Below are 24,832 nucleotides of genomic sequence, written 5' to 3'. Positions count from 1 at the left end.
TCCAGAAAGTAAAGCAGTTAAATTCATCTATAATGAGTGCATTTACCTCAATGCTGCCACTACAAAAGCAGATGATTGGTGCTATTAACTGAAAACAGCCCATCAGCCAGTACTCCTTGAGAACCAGGGGTCTCAGAATGTTAACAATGGAAGGGTCTTAGAGATCACCTCCTGTCTGCACATCTACCCCCAAGGGAAATTGAATTGCTCAGGGCTCAGGGCTCAGAAAACCTGGCTTCTAGTCCTAGTTGTGCTCTTCTCCCAAAGTCAGGAAGGTGCTAAAGAGATAGAGCTAAGTGAAAGGATGCCGACCCAGAAATGCAGGTGCAGGAAGACAACAAAGAGCTTTCTCAAGGTGGTGGTGGTGGTGGTAGTGGTGGCAAAATGCCTCAAAACAACTCTGCCTAGTGGGTGCGTCCTGGCCATTTTGAGGTTGCTGGCTTCTCCTAGCAGCCTTTCTTCTCTCTACCCCAGCCTCCTGATTCTCTCAAGGGAGGGCTCCTGAGCCACATCTCACCCAGTTCCACATCTCACCCAGTCTTACTGTTGCTTGTTTCCATTCCAGGAGGTGTGGGGCTTCAGGGCCTATCTAGAATTAAAGCAAGTTTGTAGGAAAATTAAACAAGGATTCTGTGCATCCTTAACACTAGGCTCTCTCCTAACAGGGAAACTCATCCCTCCCTTCTTCCTGTATTTTCAGATTAAGAGAATTAGCCAATGAAAGGATGCATCCATATCATGCTCATAGGTATAGTTTTAGCCAGAGATTTAAGGTAAAACTCCTACAGTCTATTTCTATCTCTACCCCCCAAAACAATTTCCCTGCAATGCGGTAGCTTTGGGTTTTCCCCAGAACCAAATTCTAGCCCCATCCCTCACAGTTGTGTGATCCTGGGCAGTTAGACTCAGTGTGCTCAGCTTCCTCTTCTGTGAAGTGGTAATAACATCTGCCTCCTAAGGTTGCTGGTATAACATGTATAAAGCACCTGGTTTATTGAGCAGATGCTCAATAACAAGAGACAGGGATTTGTAGAACATGAAAAACTGGAAATACTCCCTTGGGGATGGGAAGGAAAAGTATGATGAACAGAAGTCACACAGACCTGTGTAATAATGCTGCTCTGCCTCTTCCTGGCGATGTGACCTTGAGCATGTTACAAACTCTCTAAGCTTCAATTTCCTCATGACTTGGAATGGATGAATAAAAATACCTTACTGATAGGATTGTTATGATAATTGAATGAAATATCACGTGTAAAGCACATGGTATGTCCTCAGTTAATGTAAAATTCCTTCTTTTATTTCTCCTTTTCATCATTTCATCATTCATTTCTCCTTTGGATCCCCTAGAACATAAAGCATGATACTTTGTATCTGATAGATGTTCAAAGATAATCTATTCCATTGCATTTCAGGTCAGACTATTCAAATGATTATAAATTCAAACCAGGGAAGCATATTTGAATCAACTGATAGAGCATTCGCCTACCATATAGGAGGTCCAGGGCTCAACCCCAGGGCCTCCTGACCCATGTGGTGAGCTGGCCCACACTCAGTTCTGATGCGCACAAGGAGTGCCATGCCACGCAGGGGTGTCCCTCAAGTAAGGAAGTCCCACACGCAAGGAGTGCACCCTGCAAGGAGAGCCGCCCCACGCAAAAAAAGCGCAGCCTGCCAAGGAGTGGCACCACACACACAGAGAGCTGATGCAGCAAGATGACGCAACAAAAAGAGACACAGATTCCTGGTGCTCCTGACAAGTATGCAAGCAGACACAGAAGAACACACAGCGAATGGACACAGAGAACAGACAGCAGGGGAGAAAGGGAAGAGAAATAAATAAAAAAATAAATCTTAAAAAAAAAATTCAAACCAGAAGGAGTGGATGTAGCTCTAGCAGTTGAGCTCCCACCTCCCATATGGAAGATTCTAGTTCATTTCCCGGTACTTCCTGAGAAAACAAAAATGAATAACAAGCAAAACAAACGAAAAAACCATCTCAGATGAGCCAATGTGGCTCAGTAGTTGAGCACTGACTTCCCACATACGAGGTCCCTGGTTCAATCTCCAGCACCTCAAAAAAAACAAGAAAACTCAAGCCAGAGCTCTTGATTTGACATCCCCTAAATCTTCCCAAATACTAAGAAAAGATTTTTCACATTCTGTAGACTTTGATGAGAAAATGTTTCCTTTTAGTTCTGCCCAGGTTATAAAACTTCATGTTCTCCTCACTTCTGTCTCAAACTCAATGTTCCACATACAGTTGATCTGTCTGGATTTTGGCACTGCCCATTCCCTTTAGCTAACTGCCAAATATGTTAGGTGGTGTCTTCCTCTTTCCCCCAGTGGGGCAGGGCAGGTAATAAGAACCAAAATCTTCCCCATAAGTTTTAGTGTTTTCTGCTGACCTTAGTTCATATCTGTCAGCTCTAAAATAGATACGTATGCATCAGTAAGAGTATAAATGAAACAAATTTGCTTCTTAGCTAAAATTTAATTCTCTCATATATATATATGGCCAGGAGCTCCTAGAGTCCAGAAAACTTACTCTCTTCCTTTCTGGTTCATCCATTTCTTTAACTTCATTAATGAGAGGACAAGTCAGTCAGACCTTTTTATGGACAACTCCTATGGCAGTGCTTTTGTCCTCTAGGACTTCAGAAGTCACAAATTTAAGAGCTGGAACTCTGAAATTTAGGCTTGGGAATGAAATGAAAGCAGATCTAGGATTAGAAATATAGCCAGAAATGAAAACACTCTCAAGAAAAGAAATTGAACGAAACAAGGGGGGAAACCCAGCAAGCAGTGAAAACACAGATGACAGCGGGATTGCATATCTGGGTGCCTGTCGTATCTTTTTCCTTAAATTCCTGGATTAGCAACATGGAAATACAAAAGCTCTTAAATGGATCCTTTAATTAAATTAGATAATGCATATTAAAACACTTTGGAAAGTGACCTAAAAGACAATAAAATTACATGCTTATAGTTACAATAAACATAGATTTGTTAAAGTTGTCTCATGAATACGAGGAGCAAGTGAGGGAGGACAGCATTGTAAAAATATTTGTGGAAATGTGAGAAAGAAGTATCTTAATCCAGTAATTAAATCCCGTAAGAATTTTAAAAATAAAAAATAAATTAAAAAACCCACAACAACAGAACCTTATATAGGAAACTCACTCAGAATCCAAGGCATTTGGAGGGCTCTGGAGACCTTAACTCCCATCAGCTTAAGAACATGGATCTCTACTTCTCACTTAACACTCAGCGGCTCTGATTGCCTCTGTATGTCTTCTCATATACTTCTCTTTCAATGACTAAAAGGTTGGTTCTCTTGAGAGAGAGTGTCTGAATGCAAATTCCCAAGACAGTAATTGACCGGGCTAATTAGATTCTCTATAGTCCCCATCTAGGCAGAGCTTCTCCTGCCAGGCTGACTCATCACTACTACATGGTTTGCCTGCCCTCAGTCAGGTGTCCACTTCAGATCCAATCTGCTGAAGCTCAATGTGGTAGGGGCAAGTGAATTAAAAACACAAAACACCCAGTAGCCTTGGCCCACAGCAAGATCTCTGGCCTGGGATGTTTATCTTAGAAGAAAATTCTGAGCTTGTCTGATGATGACTGATGATGATAGACTGACCAAGAATGGAGGAGGAAGAAAATTTTTGAAAAAACAAAACCCTCAAGTCTACCATCAAACTAGAAGACTCAAAAAGAGAAAAATATAGTTTTAAACTTTATCAAATGTTTCAGATAGAACACTTTCAAACATTTCATTGTTCGAATAAATGTTCAGAACATGCAGGAAATCCTGACCTACCTAAAAACTGTAATTGAAAAGGGTTAGGCCAAACTTCTTGATCAAACCCTTAAAAACAATAGAATTTGCAGAAGTAGGGGAGCAAAGAGTACCACCAGATGGCAACATCATCCCACCTGTGCTTTATCAGGTTGTTAAAGTCTTAAGATGTGCTTATTTGATTATGCCTGCTCTAAAAACTGCCCCGGCACCTCACAAATAAATACAAAGATGATTTCAGAAATACACTTGATCTTGAGAAACACATGGATGTGTAACTAATATTGTAACTGCTAAGGAAAATTACAATGATATACTATGGGAAAAGAGAAACAGAAATTCTTTGAGGGGGTAGGGAGAGGGAAAAAAAAAATGCCTAAAGATGTGACCTTTGAGTTGCAAAGAATGAATAGGTGTTCAACAGGGAGACATTAAAGAATGAAGTATTCTAGGCAATGGAAACCCTCTAAGCAAAAAGAGAGTTGCAAAAATGCCTGAAAGGTTTGGGGGAAAACAACTAGCCCCCCTTGTAGAGACATGACTTCAATGTACTATATGATATATCCAACATTTCTTAAGCTCTTACTATGAGCTCTTTTTTGCTAAGAGTTTTTACATAGATATCATGAAACCTCCTAGCCTTATGAAGTTAGGAACTTTTATCATCCCAGTTTTATAGTTTAGGAAACTTCGGTAGACAGGGTTTAAATAATTTGTCCAGTCTCAAACAGAGATAAGAACCAATGCAGTTTGACTTCAGGGTCCACAATCCTGCTCAATATATTTACTAGGACCCTACATGTTTTAGAATTTAAATTTTATGATCAAAGAGGTAAGAAATCCTCGGGTCTATCATACATTTTTATTTCTTAGTATTCCCTTAAGGTGTTAAATATATTTTTGACTGTCTTTTCCAATGGTCTAATAAAAAGCAAGCCTAGGAGTAACAGTGAGCAGCACACATAAATGCTCAGAGTGATTTTCAATACATCCTTATCTGGATTTGCACATTGCAGGCTTCTTAAAGCACAGTAGGAATATATTTATGGTCTAAACCAAAACGAACAGATACTACCTCTTCTTCAGTTTACAAGGAAATGACAGTAGGGGGCAAACTTTCACTTCTTTTATCCTGAAATAGGTAGATTTTATTACTTTATTATTCTATACATGCTTATAGACTTCTTTACTAGTGTACAGAAGGTTAGATTGCCTTTCCCTTCCACTTTGGTCTTTGCCTTCCCAGTTCCTGATCACAACAGTCCCTACGCCTCAAAATTTTACCTAGCTTTTCTTTGATTGCCCTTCCTTTACACAGTGTCTGCAATTTCCATTTTATTTTTTATTTTTTTTAAAGATTTATTTATTTATTTAATTCCCCCCCCTCCCCTGGTTGTCTGTTCTTGGTGTCTATTTGCTGCGTCTTGTTTCTTTGTCCGCTTCTGTTGTCGTCAGCAGCACGGGAAGTGTGGGCGGTGCCCTTTAGTGCTGTGCAGCTCTCCTTACGGGGCGCACTCCTTGCGCATGGGGCTCCCCCACGCGGGGGACACCCTTGCGTGGCAGGGCACTCCTTGCGTGCATCAGCGCTGTGCATGGCCAGCTCCACACGGGTCAAGGAGGCCCGGGGTTTGAACCGGGGACCTCCCATATGGTAGACGGACGCCCTATCCACTGGGCCAGTCCATTTCCCTGCAATTTCCCTTTTAATTGCCTTTGAAATTAAGGCATTAGAACTATCTCTTTCACAAATAAAAAAAAATTTTTTAATTAAAAAAAATTAAAAATAGAACTGTCTCTTTTGACTATGTCCTTCACTATTTTACTGGCTTTGAAGACAAACCCTTTCTCACTCAAATGCTAACCATGTATGAGGTTAACCTAAAACCATGATGAGTTAGCAAAACAGAACAAATCTTAAATATCTGGTTAATCTGAATGTACATATAAAATAGGAAATATTTTCATCCATAAGGAAAATACAGAGACTAAGCATTTTTTAAAAAATATGTGCACAGTGAGGTTTGAAGGTTTAATGATTAAGAGTCATTGCTTTACAGCATATGGTATATATATCATATATATATCTTAAAAATCTGAAGAAATCTATGAACCCAATCCTGGAAAAATACATATACCAAAATTCTGTAATAAATTCATGGGAATTCACGGCCCTCCAATAACCATCCACAGAAGTCCCTCGCCCAGGGGGCCAAAGATTCCAAGTTTAAAAAAAAAACCCTGGCCTAAAATATTCTATTAATTGGAAATTTCCATTATTTATTGACTATACATGCAGGGATCCTTATAAAGTACTTTCCACCAAACCACTTTAAGTAGTAGCTATTATATTTATTCTCAAAAAATAATGAAGAACTTTATGGAACTTAATGAAGTTGGGTTTTTTCAACTGGAGTCCTTTCACAAAAAGTTCTTTCACCATTCTGAAAAGGATTTCATAAGTGGACCTCTCATTTTGTGCCACAGCACAGTAAGTAAAAAATGGCAAGAGAGGAGAACAGAAAAAGGAGAATGTTAAAAATAACATACACGAAGGGAAGTAGAGTGCTTTGTACAGAGTGGCGCTTAATAAATAACATAATTCAGAGGTCCTTGTTTTTTATTAAATGTGTAAAAAGTAGTCCTCATTTTACAAGCTCAAAAACAGACTAATATATGAGGGTATACAATTGGCATATTTATAAACTGCATCCATCCAAAAACTCACTGCGGACACAATCTATACTACATTCAATGTCTGCATATTTACCTGATAACTATTGCCCAGTAAATACAAAATGAACTCACATCATTTTCATTCAGTGCATATATCATATAGTTTCAAAATAAAGGCAATTTTTTTCAACCCCAAACCAAAAGTCTCCCAAGCACCAATTCACTATTTTATGCAAAAATACAGAAAACTAATCATAAGGGATCCCATTCAGATTTGATCAATAATATGTTTCTATATTAATGAAATATAGCTAACATTTTTAAAGTTTAACTACCAAGATAACAATATTGATTTATAATTGACTTTAAAATAATGGATGCTAATATATATATATATATATATATATATATATATATATCCATTTAGACAGTTTTGAAAGTCTCTAAAATTTATATAGAGTAATTCTGAAAGTGTGTGTGCCTTGTCATTCATTCGATAAACATTTATTTTAATATAGGTCACAAAAGTTCATTTAATTAACCAGAATTCTGCATGTATTTCCTGCTTGCTAGGGTTCATTCTCAAATCTGACTTTATATGAAAAGCAGTAGTTTAGAATTTATTTCATTAGATTAACCCCTCTTAAGAGTTACTAGGAAGTTTTTAAATTATTTCACTGTTTATAAATAAAATTCACCAGAAAGTCTAGACCAGTGGTCCCTTGCATTAGAATTATCTGAGAAGCTCTTTACAAAAATACAGATTTTGGGCTCCAACTCATAACTACTGAATAAGAATGCCCAGGAGTATCTGTACTTTTTAATAAGCTCCCCAGGTGATAATGATGTGCAGCCTAGTGAGGACTCCTCTGAGCGAGACCAGTGGCTCTCACCTTTAGGGTACTTCACTATCACTTGAGGAAACTTTAAAAACAAGCAAACTAATACAAAACAGATTTGATTCAGTAGATTTAGAGTGATGTCCAGGATTTTAAACATTCATTGCAGCTGGTCCACAAACCACCCTGAGAAACAATGCACAGACTTTATCAGGTTGAAAATGAGAACATTCAGCAATTTAGGTGACATTGTCTTGCAAGCCCTAAGGAATCCTGCCCTGGGCAGTTTTATCAAGTGTTTGAGGGCAACATTAGCCCTTTTAAGTAAAGGTATTTATACTCTTAAATGTAAGAGCAAAGTCATGTGGATTGTGAGACTATTTTCATTCATTAAAGAAGGGAAAGGCTCTTTCAAACAAACCATAAACCTTTCAACAGACCAGGTTTTTTAGCACTCAACCTGTATCTAATGCTTTCTTAATCATTAGCCTGATATGAGATAGAGGTAGTGATTCCAGCTTACCAAAAATGTAATGTGGATTACAAAAGGTACACATTCTAATCTTAACCCTTTATAAATTCTGTATATTCCCTATGTAATAGAGATTGGAGACCAGTTGAATATTAAATAATACTAAAACAGTGAATGATGTGCTTTGAATTTTAAACAATTAAACTTCATAATATTTCCCTCACATAATCAGTTGCTACATTTAATACTGAGGGGAAAAGTTCTAGAAAACACTAAAAGTATCATGCTGCCTTCTTCTGTGAAGAAACTATTTATAAAATTTCTACCATTCCTGTCATTATCTATAAAGTAGGTAGTTGGTATAGATAGTTGGTATAGGAATTTTTAAAAAGCACAGAAAAGGTAACTACATGTAAGGCCACACAGCAAATCAGAGGATAGATAGAACTAGTAAGTAGGTCTTCACGTTGGAAAGCTGGGTCCATCACCTTATCTCAATGTGTCATGAATGTTACTAAGTATTACAAATATTTAAACATATATGAGTATGTGATAGCTCCACAAGCCCAGGAAAACCTTAGGAACAGATGTAATCTACTCTGAACCCAGAAGCTACATAAGAACTAAGTAACAACAACAAAGGTGCATTGTGGCTTTAGAGTCCAAGAAGCAGAAAGAGTATATGGTTAGTGGAATCTACCTGGCATCTTGCTCCCTTATCCTACATCTAAGATGCTGTTATTTCACATGTACCCACTTTCCCTTCATGTTCTTCACAAAGGTTTATACTACCTCTGTTCCAGTGGCATATGTGATTACACACTTGGCATTTTTTTCTTACCAAGCAATGCAAAGGCAATTGTTAAAAACCAACGCTGTAGAACCAGAAAGGTAAGTCAACTCCTAAAATGAGAAACCAGAATTTTTAAATCTATACCTGTTAAGAAGTTAAAAATTTCATACTAATTTTTAACCATGTAGAGTGTAGGCTAATATATCAAACCATTTTCCAGTTAATAAATGATTCAAGGTCAAAATAATGAAATTTAAAATTAAGTAAAACAAAAGTTGAAAAAAATTACAGATAAGTATCAAAACCAAGTAACATTATGTCTGATATTTAGAAAAAAGGTTTGTTGGATGGCTAAAATGAAGATATAGAGACCCAGCAATGTTGAGAGATGGATTTTGAAATGTAACACAATTGGGGAGCACATATAGTTCAGTGGTTAGGGTCTGCTTCACATGTGCAAGGTCCCAGGTTCAATCCCCAGTACCTCCTTTAAAAAAAGAGCAATACAATGGTATAAGGCACTACCTTAACAGCAGTCTATACCTAGGTTATATTAAATCCAAACAATAGGGGTAGGGAAAGGAAACACACACAAACACAGTCAACCTTTCATGTCCTTTTAGCTGGTTTGGCAGTTAACTGCTTTTCTCTTTCAATTTCCTTTTCTCGTTGCTGCTCCCTTTCCAACTCTTCTTTCTGCCTCTTCTGCTGCAGTTTAAGTGCTCTTTTCTGTGTCAAAAAATTTTTAAAGCCAAAAGAACAATCAAGTATTTTAGATTATGGCCTTACTTAAAAGTAACAGTGCTTTGATCTGAGATAATCAATACATATTAGTAAATTTCATGTTTAACTTTTAAATTAGCTTTAGGTAACCTAAAAATGTGTTACTTCTAGTTCTTATTAAATGAGAACTGCAGCTACATATCCAGAGAATGTAAGCTACCAGCCCAACTATTAGTACAAAAGCCCAGACTGGGTTCAAAAAAGGACAATTTTAATAGAAAAGAATATACTTCAAATTAAGTATATTATTGCATCTGGATACATAAAAAGTCAAAAAGTGAATATTAAAGAAAAACAAAAAATTAAACCTCTTCCAAAGAACGTGAAAGAAGAATTTTAAACTCACTTTTAACTTTGATGTCTTCTCATGAAGCATCAGCATCTCTTTTCTTATATTCACCAATTTGGTATGATAGTGTTTAGCTTCAGTGAACTTAATATGGAAAAGTAAATGAAAATTCAAGTTAAAATAGCTGAAATATCAAAATTGATTTAAAAAAAAAGTCAATGACTAAATCACAGGTTATTCTTCCTAAACTGATCAATTTTGAAACAGTCTTAAGTACCCCCATGTTTTAATTCCAAAACACAAATCTGACTTAAATTATTAGCAACATTTTATAAACTCTTGATTCAGTTCAGATTGATCTAAAAGTTACTAAACATACAAAAAACATTTAGTTTATTTTGAATATAGACATTTTACTTTCAAAATATGCAAATAAATTCCTAAAATTTCAACTATTCAATAATGCTATCAGTCCCATTCAAGAAAAGTAAAACTATCTACTACCTTTTCAAGGCAGAGACCCAGCCAGGGTTCATAGGACAAATTTAAATGAAGTGCCTCTGCCCATTTAAAAATCTATGAGTCCTGAAAGGACTATACACCAAGTTTAGTCACAATCCTTGTGTTTTTGAAGTTAGACCAAGCATAATGACCATGGTAAGGATACTTTTCTTCCCAAGGAGTTCTAAGGATAGACTACATCACAGCCAGCCCACATGGTCTAAACTGAAGTTCCATGCCAGAAGAAGACAGAAAGTTGACACAGACTCTGATGGATGGGAGAAAAGGAAAAAAACATCTCATTCTCAGACAAGTTAATGGACTTAGAAGAAATTAGAGAGGTGTCAGTAGAGAGATTAGCAACCTTAATGTAGCTAATAAAGTCATAGTCTGATGAGCTCAAAAGTTTATATGCCTTTTTTAAATCTCTCTGCCTTCCAGTTTGAAGTTCCTTGCTAATAATCAAAACCACTCTTGGGTAAGTCTTCCTTCTTGCCCCTTCACAGTGAAGCAAAAGTATCAATTCTACTTGATTCATTCACTCAACATTCATTCATTCTGCTGCACCATGAACTCAGAGGGGAAGACAAAAGTAGGTGAGTCTTGCCCACTTCCTTCACCAAAAGTTAGGAACTAATGAATAGAAAGAAGATTTTCCATATACTACCACAGCCCTCTCTCTAATGCTAGAGAACATGGACTTTGTTTTGCTTATTACAAAAAGAAAGCATTGAGCGGGGGGGATGTGGCTCAAGCAGTTGAGTGCCTGCCTCCACATGGAGGTCTGCGGTTTGGTTCCCAGTGCCTCCTAAAGAAAAAACAAACAGATGAGCAAAAAAAAAAAAAACCAAAAAAAAAAGAAAGCATTAATAAGCCACATTTGCTCAATGGAAAGTCCATTTTTTTTAGGTATATATGAATGGCCACAAAATCATGCAAACCAAGTCATTTCTAACATTCAAAGGGAGGAGGTAGGTAGCCACAAGTTCCTTTTAATTTTTTTAATTCCCTGTTTCTTAAAATAAAAAGAATCAGTTCCTCTTATTAAAAACTATAGCGATTAGGATAGAATTCTACTGTCATTTATATTGAAAGATATAATTATTCACTCTCAAAGAGCCCATTTCAGTCCATGGAGCTGATTTATTACAGTATTGTAGATATGCCATACAATTAAATAAAATACTAATTTGGGGGGAAAAATGCAAATTGATAGCTAAACTGAGATGGTCTTTCTTTAAGGGGAAAAATAGTACCCAATAGTTCTTCACTTTCAATTCTCTAAGTCTTTAATAATGGGCAAATCTATTCCAGACTTTCATAAATAAGTTAAATTTCCTATTATAAGCTCAATATTTGAAAGACAAAAGTTAAAGACAATGGAAAAAAAATAAAGAAAATGGAAGTTCTAATACCATAAATCAAAGTTTCCTATTGAAAGATAAATTCTAAATGTGAAAAATTAGAGGAAAAGATCCTAAACACACTTAAGTACAAAGTTCAGATGGGAGGATAAACCTAGGTGGTGTTTTTTTTTAAAGATTTATGTGTTTATTTCTCTCCCCTTCCCCCCTGCTCCAGTTGTCTGTTCTCTGTGTCTATTTGCTGCATGTTCTTCTTTGTCCGCTTCTGTTGTTGTCAGCGGCATGGGAATCTGTGTTTCTTTTTGTTGTGTCATCTTGTTGTGTCAGCTCTCGTGTGTGTGGTGCCATTCCCGGACAGGTTGAACTTTCTATCGCGCTGGGCAGCTCTCCTTACGCGGCGTACTCCTTGCGCGTGGGGCTCCCCTACACGGGGACACCCCTGCGTGGCAGGGCCCTCCTTGTGCACATCAGCACTGCGCATGGGCCAGCTCCACACGGGTCAAGGAGGCCCGGGGTTTGAACTGCAGACCTCCCATGTGGTAGACGGACACCCTAACCACTGGGCCAAGCCCGCTTCCCCCTAGGTGTTTTTAAAACAAAATATCTTTAAGCTACATCAACTAAATCACACTTACCAAAGCATTAATATCCAACATAGAATGGCATTCTTTAAATTTTGAAATCTCTTGTTCCAGTGTGTCTAATAATACAACCTGGTTCTGTCTGAAACAAAAGCACACAGCCAAAATAAACATTATATACTGTAAATACTGGTTCATTAAAAGGAATCATATTTAACTTGGTTAATGCTAAATGTTAGAAATTAAGTAGGAAAAGTATAATTCTTCAAGGCTTATTTGATTTAGCATAATCTGTTTTCAAAATAATATTCCAAAGCTACATTCTTTTTTTCTTCTTATTTTATTTTAAATGTTACGTTCAAAAAATATGAGGTCCCCATATACCCCCCCATCCCTCCCACCCCTCCCCTCCCACATCAACAACCTCTTACATCATTGCAGCACATCCACTGCACGTGGCAAATACATTCCGGAGCACTGTTGCACCACATGGACAGTGGTCCACATTGTAGTCCACACTCTCCCCCAGACCACCCAGTGGGCCACAGTAGGCCTCAGTGGGCCACAACGTCCAGCATCCATCCCTGCAGCACCACCTAGGACAACTCCAAATCCTGAAAATGCCCCCACACCATATCTCTTCTTCCATCTCCCTACCATCAGCAGCCACCCTGGCCACTCTCTCCACATCACTACTACAATTTCTTCCCTTACTAATCACAATAGTTCCCCAGCAGAACACGAGTAAGTCCACTCTAATCCATACTCTATTCCTCCAGCCTGTGGACCCTGGGATGGTTATGTCCAGTCCCCCTCTACATCAAGAGGGGGCTTAGATTCCTCATGGATGATGCAATTCTCCTGCTTGCAGTTGTAGGCACTCTTGGCTCCCTGGTGTGGTGGTTGATTCTCTTCACCTCCCTGTCAGCTGGCCAGGGTAAGTCCAAGAAACCAGAGGGTAGGAGCTGTAAGTCTCCTGTGGCCCAGGGCCTGGCCGTCACATGGACAGTCCAGAGATTCAGGTCTCCTGAGTATACACCAACCCAAATGCCAACCACAGGTCCGGTAAAAGTAACAGAAGAGGCATGTGTAGAGAGATCATATCTGAGGCCAACTCCATCACACTCAGGAACACAAACTCCAAAGTAGGCCCAACTGACATGGCCCTGAACTCCAGAACCATCTGCTATGACCATAGAAACTGTGGGTCCCTGCAGCCCTTAGGAGAACCAACACCTGGGTTTCCATCTACCTTGGCTGTCTCTGATATCCTGCTGAGGTGTGCGTAAGTATCACCCCTCTGATGATCTCCTGACTCTTTTTTGGAGACTCATAGCCATATAAACTCATTTGTCCTTTCCATTTCCCCCTTTTATCCAAAGTCAAAAACCAGTTTTTAACACCTGATATTACATGTAGGCTGAGATATTCTGCCAGGCTGAGTTGACCCCTTTATACAAGGTCTTCCAAAGCTACATTCTAATAGCTAAATGTCTTATTCTTGACTCAGTTATAAACTCTAATAACAAAAATAATCAAATCATTTAAAATTATTTTATTACTTGTTATTTGTAGAAATTCTTGCCTATGACCAGTTGTGGGATCTTGGAAATTCATTTTATTTCTCTGGGCCTAAATTTCCTCATCTATAAAGTAAGAAGGTCAGACCAAATAACTTCTGAAGGTCCACATTAAAATTCTGATTCAAAAATCTAATACCAAAGGGAAGCCAACTTCCCTGGTATTCTACAGATCAATGTTAGGATCACAGAGCTAAGTGACAAGAGGTTACCTATTTGAATATTTACTGTGCTAAATAGAAAACAGTGAGGAAAAAGAATAGCAATGAAGAAAATGAAGGGCAATGACAATATTCCACCATCCGGCACTGTGTGTGGCATCTACCACAGGTCACAAGTTTGTCTCTCCAGCTCTGATAAGAGACCCGAAAAGGTGAAATTCAGAATGGATGATAGGAGAACCCAACAGGACAGCAAAAGCAGGCTGTACAACAGGAACATAAAGAAAAACCAACGAAACCAAGAGATGATTCTTTGAAAAAAATCAATTAAATTAATAAACGTCTAGCCAGGTCAACCAAGAAAAAGAGAAAAAAGACACAAATATACCAAAAATTTTAAAAGAAAAAAACCTAAAAATAAATATATTAAAAAATAAAAATAAAATAAAAAATTTAAAAAGGGGTCATCATATTGATCCCACAGCTATTAAAAGGAAAATAGGGAAGCAATAGAGCTCCTTCCTACCATATGGGAGGTCCTGGATTCAGTTCCCCGAGCCTCCTGGAGAAGGCGAGCTGGTGCAACATGCAGGTGCAACAAGCTGACGCAACAAGATGACACAACAGACACAAAGAGAAAAGACAGTAAGAGACACAACAAATCAGGGAATTGAGGTGGCTCATGATTGAGTGCCTCTCTCTCACATGGGAGGTCCCACGTTCAATTCCCTGTCCCTCAAGAAGACAAGGAGACACAGAGAGCAGACAGCAAACACAAACAACAAGTGGGGGAGGCAATAAACAAATTTAAAAATAAATCTCTAAAAGGAAAATAAAAGGATATCATGAACAACTTCCAAAAGTTCTTAAAGGGAATGTCTTAGAGCAGCAAGAGTTCATAGTCAACTTAGAACTGAACACCACAGAAAGCAATGATAGGTTAGTCTGGGAAATCCAGAGAGGTCTAACCAGGAGGAAACAGAAGCTAAGTCTGATGCATATGGTGGGAGCTGATAAAATCTGTATTATAAATATATATATATACAATGATCATACTTTACAGGTTCTATTCTATTCTACCCTGTTCCTCTCATAACATATCCTCCTATCCTTTATTTAACAAATAGTCTCTACTGGGAATGAAATAGGTCATCTTGAAAAAGATACATATCTGCGGCAACTCATTTGAACCAACAACTGAAAACAAGTTTGGCTTTTTGGAGGCAATTTCTCAACTCTACTCAGAAACTTGGGTATATCTACCCTTCAACACCTCCAATAGGCAATACCTTCATAAAATAATAGTGAAACATCAAAACAAATCAGAATCTAGATAAGATTTAGGAGTACTTCTTAGAAGAGATCAAATATTCTAGGAGCATTCATTTCATTTTTCACATTTAGATAACTATATACATCTTCTACTACCATTTGTTATCACTGAAGATATAGAAAAACTCAATTACGATGAACTATTACACAATATTATACCTTCAACAGTAAACAATTATACTTCTACAGTAAATTCTGATTTATGTCACAGAGGAAATGAATGCACATATGGTTTCCTGTTAGCTTACGTGAGTTCCTGGAGGGCTTGTTTAGATCTCTGCAGATCCGGCAAATAGTGAGAAAGCAGTCCTTCTGCCAGTTGCTCCACAGCTTTGTCTTCTACAGTCAAGTCCTCTACTAGCCCTTCATCTGGAGAAGTGTCATTTAAACCTGTCCCCAAGCAAAGAAATCAAATTTAGGAAACTTGTAAACTACACAGTTACTGAAAATGGGGAGGAGGGAACAGGCAGGAAGGAGAGAAGGAAGGTAGCTGTAGGTTTCAGAGCACATATCCACTGTCCCAACTACAGGCACACAGGCATTCTTCTGGGCTTCTTCTGAAAAACAGGTTTAGAAGTAAACTGTTTAGTAACAGGGACTGGCATAAAGAAAAAGAACATGAACATATGCAAAATTCTGAACACGTATATTTTTTCAGGGCAGAGGCTTTATAGTTTTCAATGGACTCTTATAGTCCTAAAAATGAGTAATAATCACTGAACTAAAGCATTCTTGCTTTCAAAAGCATGCAGAAATTATAAGCAAAAATGCAATGTCAAAATTTTATTTTCAATTCTATGAAAGCAAAAATGAGGGTCAATATTTATTTTGCATACAACTTGATATATTATTTGCATGTGAAAGGGGGGTTGTTTCCTCGTTTGTTAGGGACAAAGAGATTTTCTAAGCATTTCTCTTCTCATAAGATTCAGCACCTTAGGGTACCATAGAAAGCAGTGCATAACTAATCATCTTGTGTGTAAATCTTGTCTTCCAAATTATACCTGAGGCCAGGAACCATGCCTCATATTTTCTCTTTGTATAATAACAGTGTAATCATTGTGCCAGGCATCTAAAAATGTTTAAAATGAATATCCGTCAATCACTGTTCCCACCAAGGAAAGTAGAAAACAATGTATAAACAGGGTTCAATTAAAGGTTTCCAAGATTTGATAATCACTGATTTAGAATGAAAAAATAACAATTTAGTAATTTTATTACTAAAATTGTACTCTGAGCATTTTTAAATTAATATTAAACCCTGAAACACCTCTTTTCCATCGCAATTTGGAAATAATTAGTAATATCAATCAGATCACTATATAGAATACACTTATCACAACTCATTGCTTATAGCACATTTCCAGGTACAGTATTTACCACAGATGGTATTTTTGCAAGATTTTTTCAAAAATGGCCTGCTATCATATTCAAAATAAGCTCTTAGAGAAATCTAAAACAGTATGATTTTTTTTTAACCCTGAGAAACACAAATAAACTTTGGAATTCCCAAAGTTGCAAGGTGTGGTAGTTTGAGACTGTACCCCAGAAAATCATGTTCTTAAAGCTGGCACACTCCTGTAGGTGTGAACCTATTGTGGATGGGACCTTTTAATTAGGTTGCTTTAGTTAAAGGCCTTTTGATTAGGTTACTTCAGTAAAGTGTGGCCCAGGATGGGTTTTAATCCTCTTACTGCAGTCCTTTATAAAAGAATGAAATTCTTTTAATAGAGTGAAATTCTTTTAATAGAAAGAGAACCAGGGAAGCAGGAAACTGGCAGCAAAGAAGCCCAGAGGAGAAGGAGAGCCCAGGAGATGCCTTGCCATGTGACAGGGGAGTCCAGACTTTCCAGTAGCATATGGCCTTCATAAGTCTAGAATACTTATTACCTGGTCTGTTAAATAAAAAGTTTGCAGACCCCTGTGATAAATGTTCATCAGGACCCATGTTCATTGCCATGCTTCATTAACCATTCCCACAACCCCCTGCTTATAAAGCCCAGTTGACTACCTCTCCAACCTTGCCTCTTAGATGGTGATTGTGGCCTCTTGGCTTCTGACAGTTAAGTGCCAACTCCTGGCCTCTGTCATCCCCATGGATACTAGTAAACCTATTGAACACCTATTTTATTATGTTACTTCAATAAAGGGTCTTCTGATGAGGTTACTTCAGTTAAGGCATGGCCAAGGTGGGTCTTAATGCTTTTACAAGAGTCCTTTATAAGAGAACGTAATTCAGAGAAAGAAAGCCATGAAAGCTGAGTGAAAAGAGACATGGAAGCAAGAAGCTGAAGCAGTGAAACCCAGAAGAGAAAAGAGAGACCAGCAGATATCACCATTTGCCTTGCCATGTGTGATGGTTAAGCTAATGTGTCAACTCAGCCAGGTAATTGTGCCCAGTTGTTTGGTCAAGCAAACACTGGGCTAACTGTAATACAAGGACATTTATGGACTTCAGTCGTCAGTGAGTTTACTGCATTGATAGCCAAGTATATCTACAATCAACCAGGGAGAGTCCCATCAGCAATGAGTCCTGTTTTAACCAATCTGTTGAATGCCTTAAAAGGGGAAGTGATTTCAGCATTCAGAGTATTTCCAAGCCCATCTTTAGACAGCCAGTGACTCCCAGGAACTCATCAAGGACCTTCATCGGACTTTCATCAGAGCCCTGGTTTGCAGCGGGTCTGCATAATCTGGACTTCTGCATCCCCACAGTCATGTGAGAGAATTTTATAAAATCTTATGCTATTTACAAATGTCTCCTGTTACTTCTATTTCCCTAGAGAACCCTGGCTAATACTCCACCTGTCACAGGAATCCAGGATCACTGGCAGCCAGTCTTTGGGGATAAAGCATCACCTAATGATGATTTGATTTGGACATTTTCTCAGGCTCAGAACTGTAAGGTTGCAAGCCATAATTCCCCATTGTAAAAGTCAACCCATTTCTGGTATATTGCTTTCAGCTGCCTAGCAGACTAAAGCACAAGGCAACACTCAAACGTATAAGCAAACTAGAAACTAAACCACTCCACAAATAAAATTAAAACATATAATAAGAAAAGTGAAGCACTTAGGGATATTGTGCCACCAATGGGAAGTGAATAAATTATATCTATCGGGTGACACAGCTGAAGGTTTGATTACAGTAAGGGTGCAAACAGCAGCAACTTTAAGTAAATCTAGGAAACATAAATATTACAGGTATACAGATAGAAACACCAAAAGGATACTTCAACTATAAGGAATAACAACAAATACATGACACTTACAATATATATACATTTTTACTCCTAGATGCCCAATTTCTGATTACTAGAATAGTCTCAGTTACTCAAATTTTAACATAATAGTTAATAAGCGTATGGTACTTTAACATAGGAGGTATTTTTTTTAAAGATAAGAGTACCTATCCTATTCATACAAGAAACATTTGCTGAATATCTATATTACATATTAGACTCTGAGATTACAACAATAAATAAGGCAACTAGCTTCCCTGGAAGGGCTCAATCCAAGGGACTCACAGAACATGAGACATGCCATTAGAGAAACAGAAACTGTTATGGGAATTCAGAGGGAGAAAGATCACTTTCCCTTGGCAATTCTGTAAAGCATTCCTAAAGGAAGTGCAGGGATTTGAGCCAAGGCTTGAAAAGTGAATAGAATTTTCATCTCTTTCTTTCTTTTTTTTTTAAGTATTACTCATCATAAAATCTTCAAACACTTCAGAGAGGGGCATAAACTGAAGAATAAATTAATCACCCCCTTACTCCAGAAGGACTTACTCCGAGTTTCTTCTTACATAGCCATCCAGAAACCATTTTTGCATAATCGTGTAAACATTACTCATAATGTTCTGCAACTTTTTACTTAAACATATATCTTAAATATCTTTCTATATCAACATATATGTACCCACTTTCACTGCTGCTATTCAACACTGTACTGGAAGTGCTAGCCAAAGCAATTTGGCAAGAAAAAGAAATAAAAGGCACCCAAACTATAAAAGAAGTAAAACAATCACTATTTACTGTTGACATGATCCTATATATAGAAAAATCCCAAAGAATCTACAAGAAAACTATTTGAGCTAATAAAAGAATTTAGTAAAGTAATGGGGACAACATCAATACGCAAAAATCAGTGGTATTTCTATACACAAGCAATACTCCAAAAAGGAAACCAATGAAACAATTCCATTTACTAAATGAATTCTTTTAGCAACTAAAAGAATAAAATATCTAGGAATAAATTTAGGCAAGAATGTAAAGGACTTGTAGGCAGAAATCTACAAATCATTACTGAAAGAAACTAAGGAAGATCTCATTGGTTAGAAGACACTATCATTAAAGATGTCAATACTTCCCAAAACAATTTACAGATTTAACACAATCCCAATCAAAATTCCAAGAGGCTTCATTGCAGAAATAGAAAAACTAATCACCAAATTCATATTGAAGAGCAAGGGTCCCTAAATAGCCAAAACCATCTTGAAAAAGGAGAACAGAGTTGGAGGACTCACACTTCCTGATTTCAAAACTTACTATAAAGCAACAGTAATCAAAACGGTATGGTACTGACACAAGGACAGACATATAGATGAATGGAATAGAATGTAAGCACAGAAATAAACCCACACATCTATGGCCAAGTGGCACCAAGTCCACTCAATGGGGAAAAAATGGTCTCTTCAACAAATGGTGCTGGAAAAATTGGATTTTCCACATTAAAAAGAATGAAAGTGAACTCCTGCCTCACACCATATACAAAAATTAACTCAAACTGTATCAAAGACCGAAATATAAGAATGACAATTATAAAACACTTAGAAGATAACAAAGGAAAATACCTTCAGGATCTAGGAGTAGGCAATGGATTCTTAAGACTTTACATCAAAAACAGAGCAAAGAAAAAAAATAGGTAAATTAGACTTCAACATATACGGATTTAATGCATTCTTTTGTTTTTCTTAGGGGGAACTGGGGATTGAACCCAGGACCTCGTACATGGGAAGCAGGCCCTCAACCACTTGAGCTACAGCCACTCCCCTATTGCATTCTTTTTTTTTAAAGATTTATTTATTTATTTCTCTCCCCTCCCCCCCCAGTTGTCTGCTCTCTGTGTCCATTTGCTGCATATTCTTTTTGTCCACTTCTGTTGTTGTCAGTGGCACAGGAATCTGTTTCTTTTTGTTGCATCATCTTGTTGTGTAAGCTCTCCGTGTGTGTGGTGCCATTCCTGGGCAGGCTGCACTTTCGTGCTGGGCGGTTCTCTTTATGGGGTGCACTCCTTGCACGTGGGACTCCCCTATGCGGGGACACCCCTGTGTGGCACTGCACTCCTTGTGCACATCAGCACTGCGTATGGGCCAGCTCCACACGGGTCAAGGAAGCCCGGGGTTTGAACTGCAGACCTCCCATTTGGTAGGTGGACGCCCTAACCACTGGGCCAAGTCCACTTCCCGTATTGCATTCTTTTTAACAGAATTGAATTCTGCTATAATTTGTTGAAACCCTTTGGATGAGTTCTTCTCAGTTTTTTGTGTTTTTTGTGTTTTTTTTTTCTATTTCAAACAACACTGCAGTTAGTCTCCTTGCTTATCTTTGCATAGTGTCACTTTCTGTAGGATAAATTCTTAGAAGTAGATTGCTAGGAAAAAGGATTTATACTTTTTTTTTTAGACACTGGGAATTGCCCTTTAAAGAGGTGGTACCAATTCACAATCCCACTAATAATGTATGAGGACTGGAGGCAGTTAGATGAAACAAGAATGGCAAAAAGTAGATGGTGTTTGAAGATGGGTAAAATGTCTACAGGGGTTCATTGTGCTATTTGCTCTATTTTTCTGTGCGCTTAAAATTTTTTTTATAATAACACTGCTGCTGATAATGATAATGATAGGGCATGGATAGGCAGAGAAGAAGGAGAAACAGCACAAATTTTTCTTTTCAGTGACTTCCTGTGACAATAAGGAGTGAGATCAAGCAATGGATAGGGGAAGTACAGGGGACAGAAAAAGGAGTTTTTATATTGTTTTGTTTTTTTGTTTTTAAGATGGGAGAAGCTTGAGCATGTTTCTTGGTTGTGGGGAAGTTCCAGCAAAGGGATGTATCATTTGGCTACTGCCACAAAACTGCCAAATAACAAACTATCCTAAAACTCAAAAAAAAAAAAAAAAAGGTATGAGTACTATTTCCAAATGGGTAGGAATTCTAAAACAGGAGTGGAAGGACATAATTTAGGTAAAGGAAAATAGGATTGCTCTGAAAAGGGGCAATATTTTAAGGTGGCTAAAGCATGGGTTATATACAGCAGCGAGTTATAAGACCATATGGTCCCAGTGTTGGCTCCTCAGTGTCAAACTAATGGGTCTAGACATCTGTTCAGGAAGAAGTGAGGAGCCATTTAAGGTTTCTGAGCAAGGGAGTGATATGACTGGAGCTTTATCTTGGGGCAGTGAGGTGACAGCAGTGAGAGAGATGGTTTGGAAGATTAAGACTGGAGGTGGACTACCTTACATCAGCGATGGTTAAAAGCAAAAATACAAAGAGGCAAGTGGAAACTGTGTAGTAGAATCCCCTACACTGAGACAAGAGGTGAGAAAAGGAAGGGTCAAAAGTGATTTTGAAGTTTTAAATGAGAGTGACTTGGCATCACTAATAAGATCAGACATCTGCTTTTATTTTTGCACATGCCATATATGTCGTTAGTGCAGAACAACAATGTAAAGGCATCCAGCAGACTGGAGGAGCAACAAGAATTAGGAGAGGGTCCCAAGCTGCAAATATATACAAGGGAGTCATAGAAACAACTCATGAAGTTGTAAAGGGGGAGATCGTTGAGGAAAAGCATGACCCAGAAAGGGTTGAGGACACTTATCTTGGCACTATATTTCTGGAACAGGAAGTAAAAGAAATGGCACATCTAAAGCCCTGCAGTCTTTCTCGTCTAGGGTTTCTTATCTGAATCATGGAACACGGAAAATAAGAGTGACTATTTTCTCAATTCTCCCAAGGGTATGCTCTAGAACAACAAGGGGTCAATGAGCTCGAATTTAAATTAAAAAAAAAAAAAAAAAGAAAAAAGAACATTATTTTTGTGGGGAAGTGTTGGTGCAGGTGTGATATATTTATTAAATAATACACAGTATTGTGAGGACTTAGTTTTCACCTTATAGCAAAGGGGTCCGTGGAACAAAAAAAGGTTAAGAACCCCAGTTCTAGTTGCATATAGCAAGTTAACTGATTGCATTCAATGGATGCCATAGCGCCTTAAGACTTAAACCTCTCCTGAAAGGTTGAGAAAGACTGCTAGAGGAACAGAGATACAGCAATGTCACCAAGCAAGACAACATTTCGTGAGTGAATGAACAATATTGGATACATCGATTCTCTAAATTACAATCACGTCATCCTTCTGACAAATTCATCTCCAGCCACTACCGAATAAGGAATGCCCAATGACTCGCCGGATGCAGCAAACTAAGAGCGAATTCACCATCAATCTCCCAAATCCCACGCCCAAGCACTGCTTCCTCTCCGGGCTTGGGTTGCCCGCGCTGTTCCCCATTTCGACGCGAAGATCCCAGCTCCGGGATCCCGCGATTAGCCAGGTGGAGCAGCTGCCAAAAACAGCTTCCTCTCGCGGAACTGCCTAGGCCTCCGACCCACTAAGAGCCGACCCGGGTCCCTCGGTCCCCGCCCCGTCCCCCCACCCCACCCGACAGCACGCACCCGGCAGCGTCTTCCCCGTCCCCAGGCCGTCAGGGGGCTCCGTCAAGACCCCGTCCGGCGGCGGCGGCCCAGGGCCATTCATGTCCGTCCCGCTGGGAACAAGGAAGGGGAAAGCCGCTGGACCGTCCGAGGCAGAAATGTTGCACCCAGCGCCTCCAGAGCCCGACCGGACAGAAGCGCTGGTCGCACCCGGAAGTGACGGAAGCGGAATAAGGCGGCCTCGGACACGTGACCGTGGGCCGGTCTTCTCGGCTCTCCCGGGATCCCCGCGCTGACGCGATTTTCGGAAGCGGGAAGGAATGTCAGTAGACTCGTCTCTGTGCACTTGGAAGTCTGCGACCCTGGGGCCGTGACGGCGGGGAAGTACTGCTCCCCAGTGGGCAGGGCTCTGTGTTGGACGCGAGAAACAAGTCAGTTTGTTCACTGAAGCGCAGGCAGAAATGGAACTTCAACCTTAAAAAACAAGAACTGCGTGCTGTCCCCGCGATTTGGGCCATTAGAAAATTCGATGCTTAGCTCTGTGTGAGCTTCGACCTTGCTAATTGGGTGTTGGCCATGATTCCTGTCTCCCGTAATTGTAGATGATTGATTTAAAGTTTCCTTTGCAGTATCTACTGGACAAATTCAGCCAGATGACCGGAAACTACACTTGTTGAGATCCAGTGGAATGATGTCACGAATCTTGATGAAAAACATTTAAAAATAGGCAGATGCAGCCTTAGACCAACTAAAATAATCAGCTTTGCCCTCCCTACCACAGTTCCTCTCTCTCTTGGCCGTGGCCTTGTAATGTTGCTCCCCGATTTTACCTGTCCAGTTTTCTACATTACAGCCAGAGCTGTCTTCAAGAAATGAAATAATTTATGTCCGGTCTAAGAAACTTGCACCAGCTTCCCATTGTATTAGCATGGCATTCACAGCCCTTCCTCTTCCGGCCTCCTTTCCTGTCAAGATTAGCTCCTTCTTAGTAACTATGGTAGGCAGTATAATGCCCTTCCTTCCCAACCCCCCAGAGATAGCCATGCCTTAATCCCTAAATAAATTCTCTGTGAATATGTTAGGTTATATGTCAAAAGGAGATTAAGGTTGCAGATGGAATTCAGGTTGCTAATCATCTGACCTTAAAATAGGGAGCTTATCCTGGATTATTCAAGTGGGCCCTGTGTAATCACAATGGTCTTTAAAAAGAGAAGAGGTTAGTCAAGAGGGAGAAGTAACTACTGGTGAATCGTCAGAGATGCAACACTGCTAGCTTTGAAGATAGAGCCCATGAGCCAAGGATTGGCTGGAAAAAGCAAAGAAATGGATTTACCACTCAGACCTCTAGAAGGAACTCAGCCCTGCAGACACTTTGATTTTAGCCCACTGAGACCTGTGTTGGACTTACCCTACAGAACTGTAAGATAGTAAATTTGTGTTGTTTTAATTTTGTAGTGATTTGTTATGGAAGCAATAGGAAATCAATTCACTACCCTGCACACGTTCTTTTTCCCATCCAAGCATTCCCCAGAGACTATGCCCTTTCATGTGTGCAGTGAGCTTGCTAATGCCACCGCCTGGAATATTCTATTCAAAGCCCTATTCATCTTTCAAGGCCCAACCTGAATAATACTTTTACTTCAAAATCATTCACAATCTTCCCTTCTGTTCAGAAGTATAGTAATACCTTCTTTGAATTGCAGAGCATCCTCCTGCTATTTAGCACTTCATTCATCCTTGCATTAGCAATTTCTGTTTACTTCCTCTATTAGATTGTAATCTCCTTACGGAAACTGTCATTTGCAGATAATCATGATAGGTTCTCAATAAATATCTGGTGAATAAATGAAGTATTGATTGATTCTCTATTCCCCAATTCCAAATACCTAAAATCTCCAAAATCTGCATTACACAATATGGTGCTTAATGATAACCTGCCTGGTAA

General features: G+C 38.8%; 1 protein-coding gene across 1 annotated transcript; it reads right to left on the bottom strand.

Annotated features, from left to right (window-relative positions):
• Nucleotides 1–8,808: 8,808 nt before the first annotated feature.
• BLOC1S6 (biogenesis of lysosomal organelles complex 1 subunit 6) lies at nucleotides 8,809–23,084 on the bottom strand. Its single transcript, XM_004480192.4, has 5 exons — nucleotides 22,909–23,084; nucleotides 15,422–15,563; nucleotides 12,155–12,242; nucleotides 9,712–9,798; nucleotides 8,809–9,311 (listed from the first exon to the last, which is right to left on the bottom strand). The coding sequence occupies exons 1-5, from the start codon at nucleotides 22,988–22,990 to the stop codon at nucleotides 9,192–9,194; spliced, it is 519 nt and encodes a 172-aa protein (XP_004480249.1). The 5' UTR covers nucleotides 22,991–23,084; the 3' UTR covers nucleotides 8,809–9,191.
• Between the last annotated feature and the right edge of the window lie 1,748 nt (nucleotides 23,085–24,832).

The sequence above is a fragment of the Dasypus novemcinctus genome, chromosome 3, assembly GCF_030445035.2.
Source record: "Dasypus novemcinctus isolate mDasNov1 chromosome 3, mDasNov1.1.hap2, whole genome shotgun sequence".
NCBI lineage: Eukaryota > Metazoa > Chordata > Mammalia > Cingulata > Dasypodidae > Dasypus > Dasypus novemcinctus.
Note: the sequence above shows the minus strand (reverse complement) of the source record. Positions and strands in the feature narration are given on the sequence as shown.